We start from the raw sequence: 15,818 nt of genomic DNA, 5'->3' as shown, positions 1-15,818 counted from the left end.
TGGGACTCGCTGCTTAGTAACCAGGCGTGCCCAGGATTACAATTACGCACTGCAATCTTGAGGACACTAAAAGCAGTCTCTGTTCAGTTCATTCGAAATGCCTTCCGAAGAAATCTACGGGAGAGCAGTCTGCTAAACTTGGTCCGTTTGTTTAGGGGCCTTGAAATGACACCACCAGCAGATGTGTTACTTGCAAACTTAGACCAAAAGGTGGGGGAGATGTTTGTACTTTAAGAACAAAAGAATAATATCCTGGATCAGGCCAATGGCTCAGCATCCTGTTTTCACGGTGGCCGACTTGTGGGAACTGGACTTGAGCTCAACAGCACTCTTCCTCTCCTGCAGTTTCCTCAGCTGACATTCAGAGACACAATCCCTCTGGCAGGTGGAACAGCCATCATGGCTGGTAGTTGCTGATGGCCTTGTCCTCTAATCCTCTTTTAAAGCCAACAAATATCCTTTCGACTGAGAAGGTGAAGCAACGGTTGACCAACTTAGCGGGACTGGCAACGAAGTGTTGCAATGAAGAATGCCCCTGTTCAAAGTTCCAGCCAGCTGGCCATGCTCCCTTCCAAGGAAATCATACAATTCTCCTCCCCACCCCAACTTTTTAACCACCTCTTCCCATCAACAGTGACTATTCCGTGCCCACGGAGGACTTTCGGTCCTCATTGGGCAACAGTTTGTTTATTTTCTTCCCATTACGGGAATTTTCTTTTTTGACCTAATGGTTGTTTGTTTTTCTACAAACCTTCTTACCAATGTATGGTTTCCAAATATTTATTAAGAGCTGTTTCCTTTTTTTCCATACTTTGTTTTGCAGTGAATAATGAGGACCTGCAAGGAGGATTTCTGCTGTGCCTTTTGGACAATGGATGTGGCATGACTCCTCGTGAGTTAATACTCCTGTATTCGTTTAACTGAGTGTTTGGGTGCTAGGACAGTGTCATTCTAGGGCTCAGGAGGCCCATATTCAAAGCCACACACAGCCACGAAACTCACTGGGCCACACGTACGCTCTTAGCCTACCTCACAGGATTGTTGTGTAAAATATAAATGCAATAAACTCCAGTACTTGAACAATAGAATTGGAAGGGACCCCAAGGTTCATCTGGTCCAACTCCCTGTGATTCATATATGAAGACCCATACATGTGAAGGAACTAAGCCATGCAACTAACCTTGGTACCAGTTCTGTCCTCAAATGTCCAGACATTGGCAATGGACCCGATATGTGCCATATCGGGTCTCCCGCTGGTGTTATATATACTGTTATTGGGTCAGAAATTCTTCAAATATTAGTTCCAAAGAACTGTTTTCATTGGAGTATTTGTGTACAGGACAGCTCAAGAGAAACTACTAGCACTGAGCCAGAAATTTCTCCTGTGTTTTTTTCCCAACCGTTCTCCATCAGTTAACTTGGAAAGAAATTGCCTTCAAAAATTATCCAAGCAGAGAATTTTGGTGAAATTCACATGAGTGGAGTGCAGATTTTTTGACGCTTTCACCTTACTTCTAAGGTGGCTAGGGAGTTGTTTGTGAGTGCCCTTCCTTTCATTTTTCAATTCTCACCAGTGGCCTGCACTCTGTAGCCTTTCTGGGTGCTAGTGCTTTCATCAAAGCCAAGGGGAAGGTAGACATCATGAGACAACTCCTCTTGTGGTGAGGAGGTTTCAGGTCAGGAAGCATGAGCAGCCATGGGCAGGGAGACTGCAGAGCGCTGGAGATCTGTTTACTGGATGAGGAAGAAAACACCCATCACCCTTAACCGCCTCACACTAATAAGATAAACTCAACCACAGTTCTAAAGAAATCATCAAGTGCCTGGGAATGAGGCAGGGAAATGGAATCCTCTTTTTCAAGTGAAGAAAGTCTTGGAGAATCTGCAGGACAGATTTTGGCATGATCCTGAGGATGCGTTCACATGGGACTGGTTTGGTGCACTTTAAAATGGAACCAGTAGCCTCGTGCCAGAGCATGTTTTTCAAATGTAGAAGGTCACAGGTTCAGTCCTCAGCATCACCAAGCAGGGTGGTGGAGGAGGCACTCAAAGTCTTTCTTAAAGCTTAGAGGCAAAGACGCAAGGGTGGAATGGAAGGCACTGAATTGGTCTGGGCTGTTAAACTCAGAAACACAATCCTTATTTCTTTCACCCCATGTTGTTTTCCCAATCATCCAGTTGGGAAAGCTTGTCAAAACAAACATATCTCCCCCCCCCCCCGGAAAGTACAGCTAATGAGCACCTATTGTATCTTGACATGGAGGCTGATCCCAAACACAGAGGCCTGTTCTGAGTGGCCTTCTGATACTTGGAGGATGTCACCTATGGGGACTATAAGGGATAAGGCAGTCCTGTTCCTGAGCTGTATAGGGCCTTGTACATTAGTACCGAAGCCTTGAACTTGGGCTGGGACCAGATTGGCAGCCGGTGCAAACCTGCGAACAAGTAGTCCCACAAGCAATGCAAAAAAAAACCCATTCACCTCCCCTAAATAACCGCTTGTCGTTTTAGCTTTTCATATCTGCTCCACGTGGAGATAGGTTTCCAAGTGGTGAAAGTCAATAAGCTCCATTCTCTTTTTGTTTGCCTGGTGGCTTCCTTTTGCCAGGAGTCAACTGTTTTCTCCCCCTCTGGTGTCGTTAAGTACAAACAGCTTAATCAGTAAGAAGGGATCATGGCTGCTTGGAGCTGGTGCCAAGGAGATAACACGACTTCTGCCTCCTGCAGCTTAGGTTAACCAGCGCCTGAAATAGACTGTTCCCAGAACGTGCGTCTCAGGGGTTCTGAGAATCCCCTCTGTGCCAAATTAATTCTTTGAAACTTGGCGTGCAAACTTCCAGCGCAAAAGGAAGAAGGGCGACTTTGTACCTGCAGTGGCGAGCAGCAGGTGGGGCTGGTTCGTTGCGTAAAAAGCTGCTTGAAGCAGCTGCAAACAAGGGTGGAGGTTGGTATTTTTAGCTGTGTGAGGATGAGGAGACGGTGGTTCTGTTTTCAGGCTTTGACAAACAGGTGCTCCAAGCTTGAGCTGAAAGTTTGAAGATTTTCTTTCCCTTTGATGGATGTAACATTGTGTGCTGGTGTCTCCTTATTTATGCAGACCACACTGTTAACAGGACTGAAAAACGTCAGTCATATTAATAATAAAATAATAATTTATTATTTATACCTCGCCCATCTGGCTGGGTTTCCCCAGCCAGATGGGCAGCTTCCAACCAAATAATAAAAACAATACAGCGTCAGACATTAAAAACTTCCCTAAACTTCCCTAAACAGGGCCGCCTTCAGTTGTCTTTTAAAAGTAAAACAGTTGTTTATTGCCTTGACATCTGCTAAGAGGGCATTCCACAGGGCAGGCGCCACTATTGAGAAGGCCCTCTGCCTGGTTCCCTGTAACCTGGTTCGCTGGAGCTCAGTGTCCGGGCTGGATGATGGGGGTGGAGACACTCCTTCAGCTATACAGGACTGAGGCATCAGGAGGTTGTTTCTCTGTTCATCATATTTCATTTATTATTTTCATTTACACCTTGCCTTTTCCTCTGAGAGGGACTCAAGGTAGCTTACAGCTAACACAGAAGCAGCTAAAAAAATAGGGGGAAAGCCATCATTAAGTAGTAGACAATTTTGTCTACTTTGGTTCCACCACAACCAGCAGCTTCTCTATCAATGCTGAGCTGGATAAGCATATTGGCAAGGCAGATACAGCAGTGGCTTGCCTCTCCAAAAGGTATGGGGAAATGCAATGCTAACAAGATGAAGGTCTTTTGTGTTGAGCATGCTGCATTATGGAAATGAGTTGTGGGCAACTTAAACCATCAGTGCCTTCCACATGCTGTCAGGAAGTTTTTGGGTATCACATGGCAGGACAGGGTTTCAAAGATGTGCTCTCCCTAGCCCACATTCCCAGCATGTTCGCACTCCTGTCTCGACGACGTCTACACTGGCCTGGTCATGTCCACAGAATGGAAGATGGCAGGATCCCCAACATTTGTTCTCTTTATCTGGCAGTAGGAGAAGGAATATTAGTGCTGTGTGCACACCATACGTTTAAAGCACATTGTTGTTGTTTAGTTGTTTAGTCATGTCCGACTCTTCGTGACCCCATGGACCAGAGCACGCCAGGCACTTCTGTCGTCCACTGCCTCCCGCAGTTTGGTCAAACTCATGCTGGTAGCTTCGAGAACACCGACCAACCATCTCGTCCTCTGTCGTCCCCTTCTCCTTGTGCCCTCCATCTTTCCCAGCATCAGGGTCTTTTTTCCAGGGAGTCTTCTCTTCTCATGAGGTGGCCAAAGTACTGGAGCCTCAGCTTCACAATCTGTCCTTCCAGTGAGCACTCAGGGCTGATTTCCTTCAGAATGGAGAGGTTTGATCTTCTTGCAGTCCATGGGACTCTCAAGAGTCTCCTCCAGCACCATAATTCAAAAGCATCAATTCTTCGGCAATCAGCCTTCTCTATGGTCCAGCTCTCACTTCCATACATCACTACTGGGAAAACCATAGCTTTAACTATACGGATCTTTGTTGGCAAGGTGATGTCTCTGCTTTTTAAGATGCTGTCTAGGTTTGTCATTGCTTTTCTCCCAAGATTTCTCCCAAGATTCTTTGAGGGAAATTATGTGCTTTTCTCCAAAAGCACATAGCTTCCCTCAAAGAATCCAGGAAACTGTGATTTACCCCCTACAGAACTACATTTCCCAGCACCCTTAAACACTATAGTTCCCAGTGATTTTTGGCGGAAGGGAGGGGGAGTCCTTTGCTTTCAATGTATGGTGTGTACACAGTGCAAGAGTTTTCTTGTCGAAACACTGTGGAGCATTTCACACAAAAGATGCTTAAACTACTTCTGAATTTCCCACTCTTATTTATCAGATCACCACTGGTCTGCAGGTTAACATTTTATCATCCTTCACCTGTACCACCCCATCATTCTGAAGCCTGAGAGAAACCACCACAGAGAGAGGGAGGCTAGCTGCCCTGTGGCAAAAAAAATGAAATTCAACCATAGAACAAAAATCACAGAGGATCAGCAGCAAATCTCACAGCAATCATAGTCAGATAGTGCACATTTTAAAACCACATCCGTCGGCAGGAATAGGAGAAGCCACATCCGTCAAGGCCCCCTCAGCTGAAACAGCTGTATATTATAGATCCAGGAACTATCAGTCAAATTTATAACAGCTATTTCCCACACTGCACGCCATAGCAACCATTTTCACAAGTTCAAAAGGGGATAAAATGTATTCTTTACATCTGTTGAGAAAGGGACCACGTTCTCCCATCAAATTTTTACTGTAATGCAAACTATGAGCATTATTCAATTAATAGCATAGCATATTTGTACCTAAACCAGGCAGAGGGCCTTCTCGGCGGTAGCGCCCTCCCTGTGGAATGCCCTCCCATCGGATGTCAAGGAGATAAAGAACTGCATGATTTTTAGAAGATGTCAGAAGGCAGCCCTGTATCGGGAAGTTTTTAATGTTTGACATTTGATTATGTTTTTATATTCTGCCAGAAGCCGCCCAGAGTGGCTGGGGAAACCCAGCCAGATGGGTGGGGTATAAATAATAAGATTACTACTAGTAATAATAAAAAGCCAGGGCCTTTTCAACTCTGGCTCCAGCCTGATGGAACGCTCTGCCTCATGAGACCAGGGCCCTGCAGGATCTGATTTCTTTCCGCAGGGCCTGTAAGACAGAGTTGTTCCACCTGGCCTTTGGCTTGGAGCCAGTTTGATTCCCTTCCTCTCTTTCTTTTTTCTTTTCGTTCTCCTCCTGCGATGAGGCTACATTTTAATATTTTAATGTTTCAATATTTTAATGTTGTATTTTAATTTTGTTTTTAAGTTGTTATCATTCAACTTGTTTTTATTATTGCTTGTAAGCCACTCTGAGCCCGGCCTCGGCTGGGGAGGGCGGGGTATAAATAAAAATTATGATGATGATGATGATGATGATGATGATGATGATGATGATGACTACTACTGCTACTACAACTACTACTAAACCACAACACAGAGTTCGGATGTTACGTTTATCCACTGACAGCTATGCCATCCCTCCTTCTCCAGCAAGCTTTCTCTTGGGAGGTGAAGGAAGCCGTGACTGACTATTGCTAACAGCAGAGATCTTGTGCTGGAGGTTAAGTTGCTCAGAGGTATTCTTTGAACCCTAGAATTGTAGAGTTGGAAGAGACCTTGAGGGCCATTTAGCCCAACCCCCTGCAGTGCAGGCTTAGTATTGACACACATGTTTATAAAATACAGTGGTAAGAAACAAAGCTAAGAGCATTGAGGCGGCAGGTTGTGGTTTTGAATCTCACCTCTGCAACCAGCTTGATAGGCAGCCTTACGCAAGCTACAGTCTGTCAGCCTCAGCTCACAGTGTGCAATTCCGGGGGCAAAAATACCAAAAGCTTGTAAAGCGGGAGTGGTGGACCTGTAGCCCTCCAGAAGATGGCACCTCCTCCCATTATCCCTGATGACAGGCCATGCTGGCTTGGGCTGACGGGACTCCAAAAACACTTGAAGGTCCACAGGCTCCACATTTCTGCTGTGGAGAATAAAGCAAGCTGATAAATGTGACGGACTTTGATCTGTAAATAACAATAACAGTGAATTCTAGTGAGGGCCTTAGAGGGAAACCTTATTACAAATCTGTTGCAGGAAAAACTGTGGATCTTGTGCACTTCGGAAGATCCTCTAAGCGGGACAGGCCTGACATGATTGGATGCTATGGCAACGGGCTTAAATCGTAAGAGTTCTTTGTTCTTTGTTGGTTTTGTTTGTCAGACAGACACCCCTTTAATGGCAAGATTCAGAATTGTTAACTTTGTGCTGAATGAAAAACTGTTTCACGATCATGACCGTAAAGGTGATTTGGCTTGCATTATATATTTAACTATGGGGACGCGGGTGGCGCTGTGGGTAAAAGCCTCAGCGGCTAGGACTTGCCGATCAAAAGGTCGGCGGTTCGAATCCCTGCGGCGGGGTGCGCTCCCGTCGCTCGGTCCCAGCGCCTGCCAACCTAGCAGTTCGAAAGCACCCCCGGGTGCAAGTAGATAAATAGGGACCGCTTACCAGCGGGAAGGTAAACGGCGTTCCGTGTGCTGCGCTGGCTCGCCAGATGCAGCTTGTCACGCTGGCCACGTGACCCGGAAGTGTCTGCGGACAGCGCTGGCCCCCGGCCTCTTGAGTGAGATGAGTCTGTCAAGACTGGCCCGAACGGGCAGGGGTACCTTTACCTTTTTATATATTTAACTATTGGGATTGAGGGAACCTGTTTATTTGTTCTTGCAGTCTTGCATATTGGTTTTCATCAAAAAAATGGCTTGATGTAAAGTGGTTTACATCAAGGGAAACATATGCATAAGAGTAGCAAAAAACCCCAACCCCAGTAATAATACTACTATGATTGAAATTGTATCCCGTCTTTCCACCAGGTGGTGCTCAAGGTCAGCACTTTGCATTGTAACCGGAAGCAGGCTGGTTGCCATTGTGTCTGCTGTAACAAAGGAGTCACATGGTCCCAATGACTGGGCCTCATCAATAATTTCTCTGCCGCATTTATGTTTTATTGCAGTGTTTCCTAGACTTGGGTGTCCAGCTGTTTTCAGACTACAACTCCCATCATCCCTGACCACTGGTCTTGCTAGCTAGGGATGATGGGAGTTGTAGTCCAAAAACACCTGGAGACCCACATTTGGGAAGAAGAAGGGAAGAGTTTGGATTTGATATCCCGCCTTTCACTCCCTTTAAGGAGTCTCAAAGCGGCTAACATTCTCCTTTCCCTTCCTCCCCCTCAACAAACACTCTGTGAGGTGAGTGGGGCTGAGAGACTTCAAAGAAGTGTGACTGGCCCAAGGTCACCCAGCAGCTGCATGTGGAGGAGCGGAGACATGAACCCGGTTCCCCAGATTAGGAGACTACCGCTCTTAACCACTACACCACACTGGCCCCCTTAAGCACTGTTTTATTAGATACCTTAAACGTATTAGAAGGGAATGGATTGTCAATGTATTTCCTAGTCCTCCATAGTGCAGACAGGAAGTAAAGAGAAACCTCAGGCTGCCTAGCTGATGGGAAATCCCTTTCTGCCTTCAGCACACCCACTTTGTCTATATTACTGCCTATATTGCCCTAAAGGTGTTAACATCCAGACAATACAGCTATTGTATTTTCCTGTATCTTTACTATAGAGGGTCCATGCGCATAGGGAAAGACTTAATATTATTCACCAAGGAAGAGAATACAATGACATGCCTCCTTTTGTCTCAGACGTTTTGTGAAACAGAAGGTCTCAGTGAGGTATGTCTGTCTTCGTCATTTAAATATTTGTATCCTGCTTTGCCGTTGATGTCATCTGCACCGGAACTTCTGGGGTGGGACTTCCTGGAATGGAACATCATTAATAAAACTCAAAATGTTGCTGGTATGATACGGGGTGTGCTATTCATACTACTATCAGCACCATCATCTTTGGCACTGGAAGTTAGGAAAGAAGCAAATATCACTGTCTCAAGTTACCTGTTCAGATGTGATAGGCGTGAGTGAAGGAGAATATCTCTGATTTGGGTCCACTCTCATTTTGTTTTCCTTTACAGGTTATAGTCCCAATTCTTTCATGGTCAAGTCATACAAGAGAACCAATAATAGACAATCCAGAGACGTTTGCTATACAGTTGTCCATAATTTACAAATATTCACCTTTTAAGAATAATGCTGACCTGGTGAAGCAGTTTGATGCCATTTATGGAAAAACAGGTGACTTTGTTATCCCCGAAAGTTCTAATTAACCAATGCATTATAATTAGCGTTTTGAGGACTAAACATGTGTGCCAGGGGTTTTGTTTTATTTTATGCTGGGTGCCCCCCTCCCCTGAATAATTTTGGATCTTTGTTCATCAGTTGGTTCCTCTCACATGAATGAGATACAAACAAATTATTCTTTACCACCTCCCCCTAGTAAAGGCAGTGTTCTCTTGACTCCATAAGAGCCCTACTAGATCAGACAAAAGATCCATCTTGTTCAGCATTTTGTTCCCTCAGTGGCTAAGCAGATGACTATGAGAATCTCAAAATTGGGACATGAAGGCAATGGCTCTCTCCAGTTCTTCCCAGGCCACTGGCATTCAGGGCCATGCCGTCTCTGATCTGATGATAGTACACAGCCACCACGAGTATTAGCCATTGATAGACTTGCCCATTTGGAGAGCCCCCAAAATGATTTAATCCCACCTAGACTTATGACAAAGTATTGTTGTGTGCCACCCCAATCTCTCAGTGCAAGATTTCAGGGGGTTCCAGGCGCTTACCAGGGTTTGTGTTTCTTTTGGAAATGAGGCACAGAAGAAACTGGTCTCTTTAGGATATATAGTTTACTTACACATACAGTGGTAAAGGTAAAGGGACCCTTGACCATTAGGTCCAGTCGTGACCGACTCTGGAGTTGCGTGCTCATCTCGCTTTATTGGCTGAGGGAGCTAGCATACAACTTCTGGGTCATGTGGCCAGCTTGACTAAGCCGCTTCTGGCGAACCAGAGCAGCGCACGGAAATGCCATTTACCTTCCCGCCATAGCGGTACCAATTTATCTACTTGCACTTTGATGTGCTTTTGAACTGCTAGGTTGGCAAGAGCAGGTACCTCGGGTTAATTAAGAACTTAATTCGTTCTGGAGGTCCGTTCTTAACCTGAAACCATTCTTAACCTGAGGTACCACTTTACCTAATGGGGCCTCCCTCTGCCTGCTGTGCCGCTGACACTTGGTTTCTGTTCTCATCCTGAAGCAAAGTTCTTAACCCAAGGTGCTATTTCTGGGTTAGCGGAGTCTGTAACCTGAAGCGTCTGTAACCTGAAGCATCTGTAACCCGAGATACCACTCGGGTGGTGCTTCAGGTTAAGAACTTTGCTTCAGGATGAGAACAGAAATCGTGCTCCAGCGCCACGGCAGCAGTAGGAGGCCCCATTAGCTAAAGTGGTGCTTCAGGTTAAGAACAGATTCAGGTTAAGAACGAACCTCTGGAACGAATTAAGTACTTAACCTGAGATACCACTGTATTCCCATATTTAGCAGGCTATTACCAGGCTGACTTGGCTATTCTGGGCATTAGAAAGGTCTATGCCTACAACCTACTCCCCACCTCCCCAAATGCTTAACAGTATATTAATCTGGGGAGGGGGGGAGTCTAATCTTGTGACTGGACCCCAGTTTGCTTAACTGCAATTATCCATTGTACTGTTGCTTCTCTTCTACTTTAATTGGCATAAGAATTGTAAAACTGATATTTCAGTAATAGATTTTAACCTTCACACATAGGAACCTTGCTGGTAATATACAATCTGAAACTCACTCACAGTTTTGAGCCAGAACTTGATATCCTAACAGATGAGGAGGATATGTTGCTTGCTGCGGCACCTGAGAAGTAAGTTTCATGGTCATTTTCTGATTTTATGATATACTTTAATGCTGTGGACATTTTGTGAGTAGCTTAGAGACTCTTTACAGAGTAAGCAAACAATACGTTGAATGGACAAAGGGTATGAATAAAAATATATATTTGGAAGATGCTCCTTGCAAACAATCCACTTTGCTTGCATACTAGAAATCAGAATGTACTTACAATGTGTTGGTGAATGGAATTTAACACCTGCTTTAATTTTGTAACGGTGTACTTCGAATCCCAAATTCTTCCATGTATTCCCCATGACAGGCAATTCTAATGGATTAGGAGCAGAAAGAGAGAGAATATCAGTGCAAACCTATCTCTGTGTAAAAGGTAAAGGGACCCCTGACCATTAGGTCCAGGCGCGGACAACTCTGGGGTTGCGGCGCTCATCTCGCTTTATTGGCCGAGGGAGCCGGCGTACAGCTTCCAGGTCATGTGACCAGCATGACCAAGCCGCTTCTGGTGAACCAGAGCAGCACACGGAAATGCTGTTCACCTTCCCGCCTATTTATCTACTTGCACTGTGACGTGCTTTCAAACTGCTAGGTTGGCAGGAGCAGGGACCAAGCAATGGGAGCTCACCCCGTCGCAGGGATTCGAACCGCTGACCTTCTGATAGGCAAGCTCTAGGCTCTGTGGTTTACACCACAGCGCCACCCCCGTCCCTCTGTGTACTTGGGAGCAAATCCCATTGTGTTCAGTGGAGCTTACAGCCAGGAAAGTGTGCAAGGGATTGCATCCTAAAAGAAGCTTCAAACAATGGATGTGATTCAGCTCACTGTTTGTATGCACAGAAAGCGGGGTGTTGATGCCTGTGTGCGTGCCAAGAAGGCCCAGTCAACTTGTGCCTCCTGGGTTCTCCAGTGGCTGGATGTACCGCATTTTTTGCTCTATAGGACACACTTTTTCCCCTTCAAAAATGAAGGGGAAATGTGTGTGCGTCCTATGGAGCGAAGACACCATAGCCCCGCGACCCTCTCCCGGCTGGAGAGGTGACGCGCGGCTATGGCAGGAGCCTCTCCGCTGCGCCTTTCCGCTGCTCCCTGACCTGCTCTTTGGGGCTGGTGTGGGCCTCCCCCCGCCAGCCCCAAAGAGCAGGTCGAAAGGAACCTGAAGCCTGGAGAGCGAGAGGGGTCAGTGCTCACTGACCCCTCTCGCTCTCCAGGTTTCCAAGGTAGCCGCCTGAACGCACCTTAAACGGCACCTTGTTTTAGAGTGGGAAAACAAGAGGGGGAAAGTTCTCCCCCTCTCTGCGCAGCACCTCCTGCCGCTTCGCTGAAGGGGCGCTGGGCAGAGAGGGGGAGAATTTTTTTCCTTGTTCTCTCCCCCCCCCCCTCTAAAACAAGGTGCGTCCTATTGTCCGGTGCATCTTATGGTGCGAAAAATACGGTAGGATGGGCAGTGTAACATTCTGTTTGACTTGATGCTCTCTCTCTCCCCTCCTCCATTCCTCAACCTGGTATACATATTAAGGGACCGCAGTCTTTCTTGTACAAGCAATCCTTGATTTACACAGTGGTTACATTACGGATCCCTGCATGCACTTGCAGGACTCATGTAAAACATTCTGTCCCGCCCCCATTCCACCCTTTTAGTGACGTTTTCAGGTCATTTCCGGGTTCTGAACCATGTGTGTAATCACTCATCAATTGGATGTGCATAAATTGGTCATTGCCTGTATAACCTGTCCTCCTGAGCTGTGCTGGCATGAAGATACCACAAAGACATGGCTCTATTTTTACCCAGGTGTAAGGTCATGATTCCTATAGCAATACAGTGCAGGATTCAACATACAAAGATCATGTGCTAATTCACAATAGTATTTGCCACATTTTAATTATATCCTGCTCTTCCTTGAGAAATACTAAAGCAGCTGACATGGGACTCCCGGCAAACCAATGAGCAGACCTTTATCTCTAGTTGGGTCTATTTAACTCAGTGTTTAAATTCTTCCCCGGAAGGTGGGTAGAATCACCAGCATTAAAAGTTTTAGAAAGTTGGTTTAATTTCACACTAAAGAATTGTATTGCACCTTGAAAGGCTTCAAGAGGACTTAAGTGAGAACATGTTTTGAGTTTGTTTGTTTTTTGTTCAAGTGGATTACGTGCCCAATTTCCTCTATCCACCAGAGTTCTCCCTTTGTGAGCCTAAAATTATTCTGCCTTAAACACTTTTCTGTGTCAGCCTTCCAGAACGACAGTCGCTGAGAGCCTACACAGCTATATTGTACTTAGACCCACGAATGAAGATATTCATTCAAGCCAAGGAAGTAAAAACCAAGCGTTTTCCACATTGCTTTTACAGACCCAGGTGAGCCAGCTTTTCCTAAGACTGTTATAAAGCCAGATATTTAAATTTCCAAAGCAGTGTGCTTGAAAGCATTAGCTTTTCTCTCTATTTGGCCATGGAGAGAAATTGACTTTGATGGCGGAGCAATTTGTAATCTAAGCCAAGTTCAAATCACACTGGCAGGCTGGACTGCGGAAAAGGTAATCAGCTGTGACCAAACACTTTGACCCAGAACAAAGAACACTTTACATAAGATAATCACCGAACTGCGGGGAGGGGGGAGGTGTAGTTTGTTTTTCTGTGTATGTTTTCACTTGAGTGAAAGTTGCTCAGGCAATTCTGTAAAGGTGCCACTAAATGATTATAGGCCACTTATAGAGGTCTTTTTTTAATGGACTCCTAATCTTATAATGTATAATATGCATTTGAAGTACGGTTTAACAAGCTGAATGAATGTTCTGATACAAGTTCCAGCATTGATAGGATCTGATCCAGTTCTAGCTGCGCTGAGTGATAGAGGGCCTATGAAGTGAGGAGGCAGGGATCTTAAATATACAGTTTAACAGTATGGTGGATGAGGCTTCATATTTGGCAAGTGTATATTCAGTTTTCAGATGACTGAATCTTCTGTGAATTGAAAGGACTTTGTGATGACAAACACACAAGTGAATACCACCCAAAAATAAATTTTAAAATAAATTTACCAGATAAATTCTAACAGACGAACACCCGTCCTTGGGATAAAAGGAAATCCAAATGATGCCTCTGTCATCATGTAGACCATGGTTCTGAATCCTATATTGGTTGTGGATGGCACAACTGATTTTTTTTGAGCATTTCATGCACTTTTGAGGCCTGTCCAAAGTCGTTTACTGTAGGGCACAAGGATTGTGCATACCCTGTCCTCGCTTGTGCAAGGAAGTCCTTGCCATTCCCATCTGCAAAATGGAAATAATAGGGGTCAACTTCATTGTGTTATTATAACAATTTGTCTTTCATATGGCATGACTGTGTTTTTCTTGTCTTCACAGGATGTATCCATACATATCATCTTCGTTCAAACACGTTGCTAGAAATGAACTGCAAAAGGCAGAAATGGATGTGAAGGCTGGTAGGCATTGTCCCGTAACTATAATAGTTTTAATACTAAGTGCTCTCTAAGCGGTTGCTAGCATTGTTTGTAAAGGGATGCTTTTGCGCATAGCATCTGTGGAGCAAATCTAGTTATGCATCTCTTTTCCATTGCGGGATGACTTTTGCCGTTGCACTTGGTGGACCACCAGTTGAATAGGTACAACAACGGGTTTAGTTCACAAAGAATGATGTAGGTATCATATTTTGGATAGCCTGGGGGAAAAACTGGGTTGTATCCAGTGCCTGTCATTCCATGCACACAACAGGCTTCCATTTTTGCAATTAAACTGATCCTCAAAATCTGCTCCAGAAAACCAAATTCTGATGGAATTAAGCACTTCTGGGATTTGTGTTCAGAGAACAGGGAGATCACTTGGACTACAGAATGCTAAAGTAAGTGGAATGGGGAAGTTGAAGGGAGCATCAGATGTCAATCAGATGGTGGGATTTCTGTCATTTGGAAGAGGGTGGAGGATACAGGTGACTGCCTGCCTGCATTCATCCTAGACTTTGAATTTGTTTTCATTGTTCCTCAGATAAAGAGACTAAGGACTCAGCTATACAGCTGCAAATAAAATGTTTAAAGTGTGTTTTAAGTGCAATATACAATGTGACACTAGATGGCAATGGTGTGGTTTATGGAAAATTCAACATATTTTTTTAAAAAACGCTTTAAAAAAGCATTTTCATAATATTTTTATATGTGTGTAGATTCCACCTATGTCCCTGGTTAATCTTGGATAATCGTCAGTGAAGGTTTGAACATCTACCTGAAACCTGCACCTTCACTTTTAACTGTTAATAATTTCTTGCTGTGCTGTCGGAGGCAGCGCGCCTCTGAATGGGAGGGGTTTTCTAGGTAGCCCAACCCTCACCCTTGGAAGCCTTGCAAATGGCTGCAGGAGAGGGGTAATGAGCAACATCCCGGAAGGGATGTTTCTAGGACGAAGGTGAAACTGTGAAGCTTCCTTGTTTATTTTTGCTATTGGGTGCTGCATTTTGTTTAAGTACAGTGGTACCTCGGGTTACATACGCTTCAGGTTACACACTCCGCTAACCCAGAAATAGTGCTTCAGGTTAAGAACTTTGCTTTAGGATAAGAACAAAAATTGGGCTCCGGTGGCGCGGCAGCAGAGGGAGGTCCCATTAGCTAAAGTGGTGCTTCAGGTTAAGAACAGTTTCAGATTAAGAACGGACCTCCAGAACGAATTAAGTACTTAACCTGAGGTACCACTGTAATCATGTTATATTTACAGTGTTGAAATGTGGCCTTTTTTGTACTTTACTATACTTGCTACGTTATGAATAGTTACTATGTTATGGTTTTGCAACGTTGCTGTGAAATTGCTTTTGTAGTGTTTGTTTGAAATGCCTTCTTGTTTTCTTTCTTGTTGAGCATGATTTTTATTTTTTTATTTTGGTGGGGAAGCAACGTACCAATAAAATGAATGAATGGCTGCCAGTCGCTGGGAACCACAGGAGTGGGGAGAGCGCTATTGTGCTCAAGTCCTGTATTTGGTTTCCCAATAAGCATCTGGATGACAACTTTGAGAACAGGACGCTGGGCTAGACAGGCTGTTGACCTGATCCTGCATGTTCTTAAAACTGTGACACCACAGCAAGTGCCGAGTACAAATATCGCTTCATGTTGAGGAAAATTGGTAGATCATTCCCTCATACTACTGAAATGCAAAAGTGGCGGATTTAAGAATTGCCTTGAGTAAAGCTGCATGGAGTTGCATTTGAAAAATAGTAATGTCATGAAATGAATGGGAAGATTTAAATTGCAAGTTTTCTACAGTCTCTGACACCTCTCGCCGCCCCCCTGCCCCACGCCACTTTTCAGTTGGGCCTAGATGCCTTCAGAAGTTGACCCCGTTCTACAGACAGAGTCAGCAAATTTATTATGGCACATAAGCTAAGAAAGTTTATTACGGTGATAGGCTAATAAA

At 44.8% G+C, this 15,818-nt stretch overlaps 1 protein-coding gene and 1 long non-coding RNA gene across 6 annotated transcripts in view; one reads left to right on the top strand and one right to left on the bottom strand.

The window, feature by feature from the left end:
* MORC1 (MORC family CW-type zinc finger 1) overlaps positions 1-15,818 on the top strand; it is a 50,050-nt gene that overhangs the window by 6,904 nt on the left and 27,328 nt on the right. For all 5 annotated transcript variants that reach the window (XM_081859653.1, XM_081859655.1, XM_081859652.1 and 2 more), the window contains 7 exons: positions 824-892; positions 6,662-6,749; positions 8,194-8,302; positions 8,599-8,758; positions 10,314-10,419; positions 12,628-12,753; positions 13,764-13,843. In XM_081859653.1, coding sequence (XP_081715779.1) covers positions 824-892; positions 6,662-6,749; positions 8,194-8,302; positions 8,599-8,758; positions 10,314-10,419; positions 12,628-12,753; positions 13,764-13,843 — 738 coding nt within the window. The remainder of the gene's footprint in view (positions 1-823; positions 893-6,661; positions 6,750-8,193; positions 8,303-8,598; positions 8,759-10,313; positions 10,420-12,627; positions 12,754-13,763; positions 13,844-15,818) is intronic.
* Positions 1-15,818, bottom strand: part of LOC309340810 — a 54,009-nt gene that overhangs the window by 17,056 nt on the left and 21,135 nt on the right. The gene's annotated exons all lie outside the window — the stretch shown is intronic.

Source organism: Podarcis erhardii (assembly GCF_964252035.2).
Source record: "Podarcis erhardii genome assembly, chromosome: 4".
In the NCBI taxonomy this organism is placed as follows: domain Eukaryota; kingdom Metazoa; phylum Chordata; class Lepidosauria; order Squamata; family Lacertidae; genus Podarcis; species Podarcis erhardii.
Note: the sequence above shows the minus strand (reverse complement) of the source record. Positions and strands in the feature narration are given on the sequence as shown.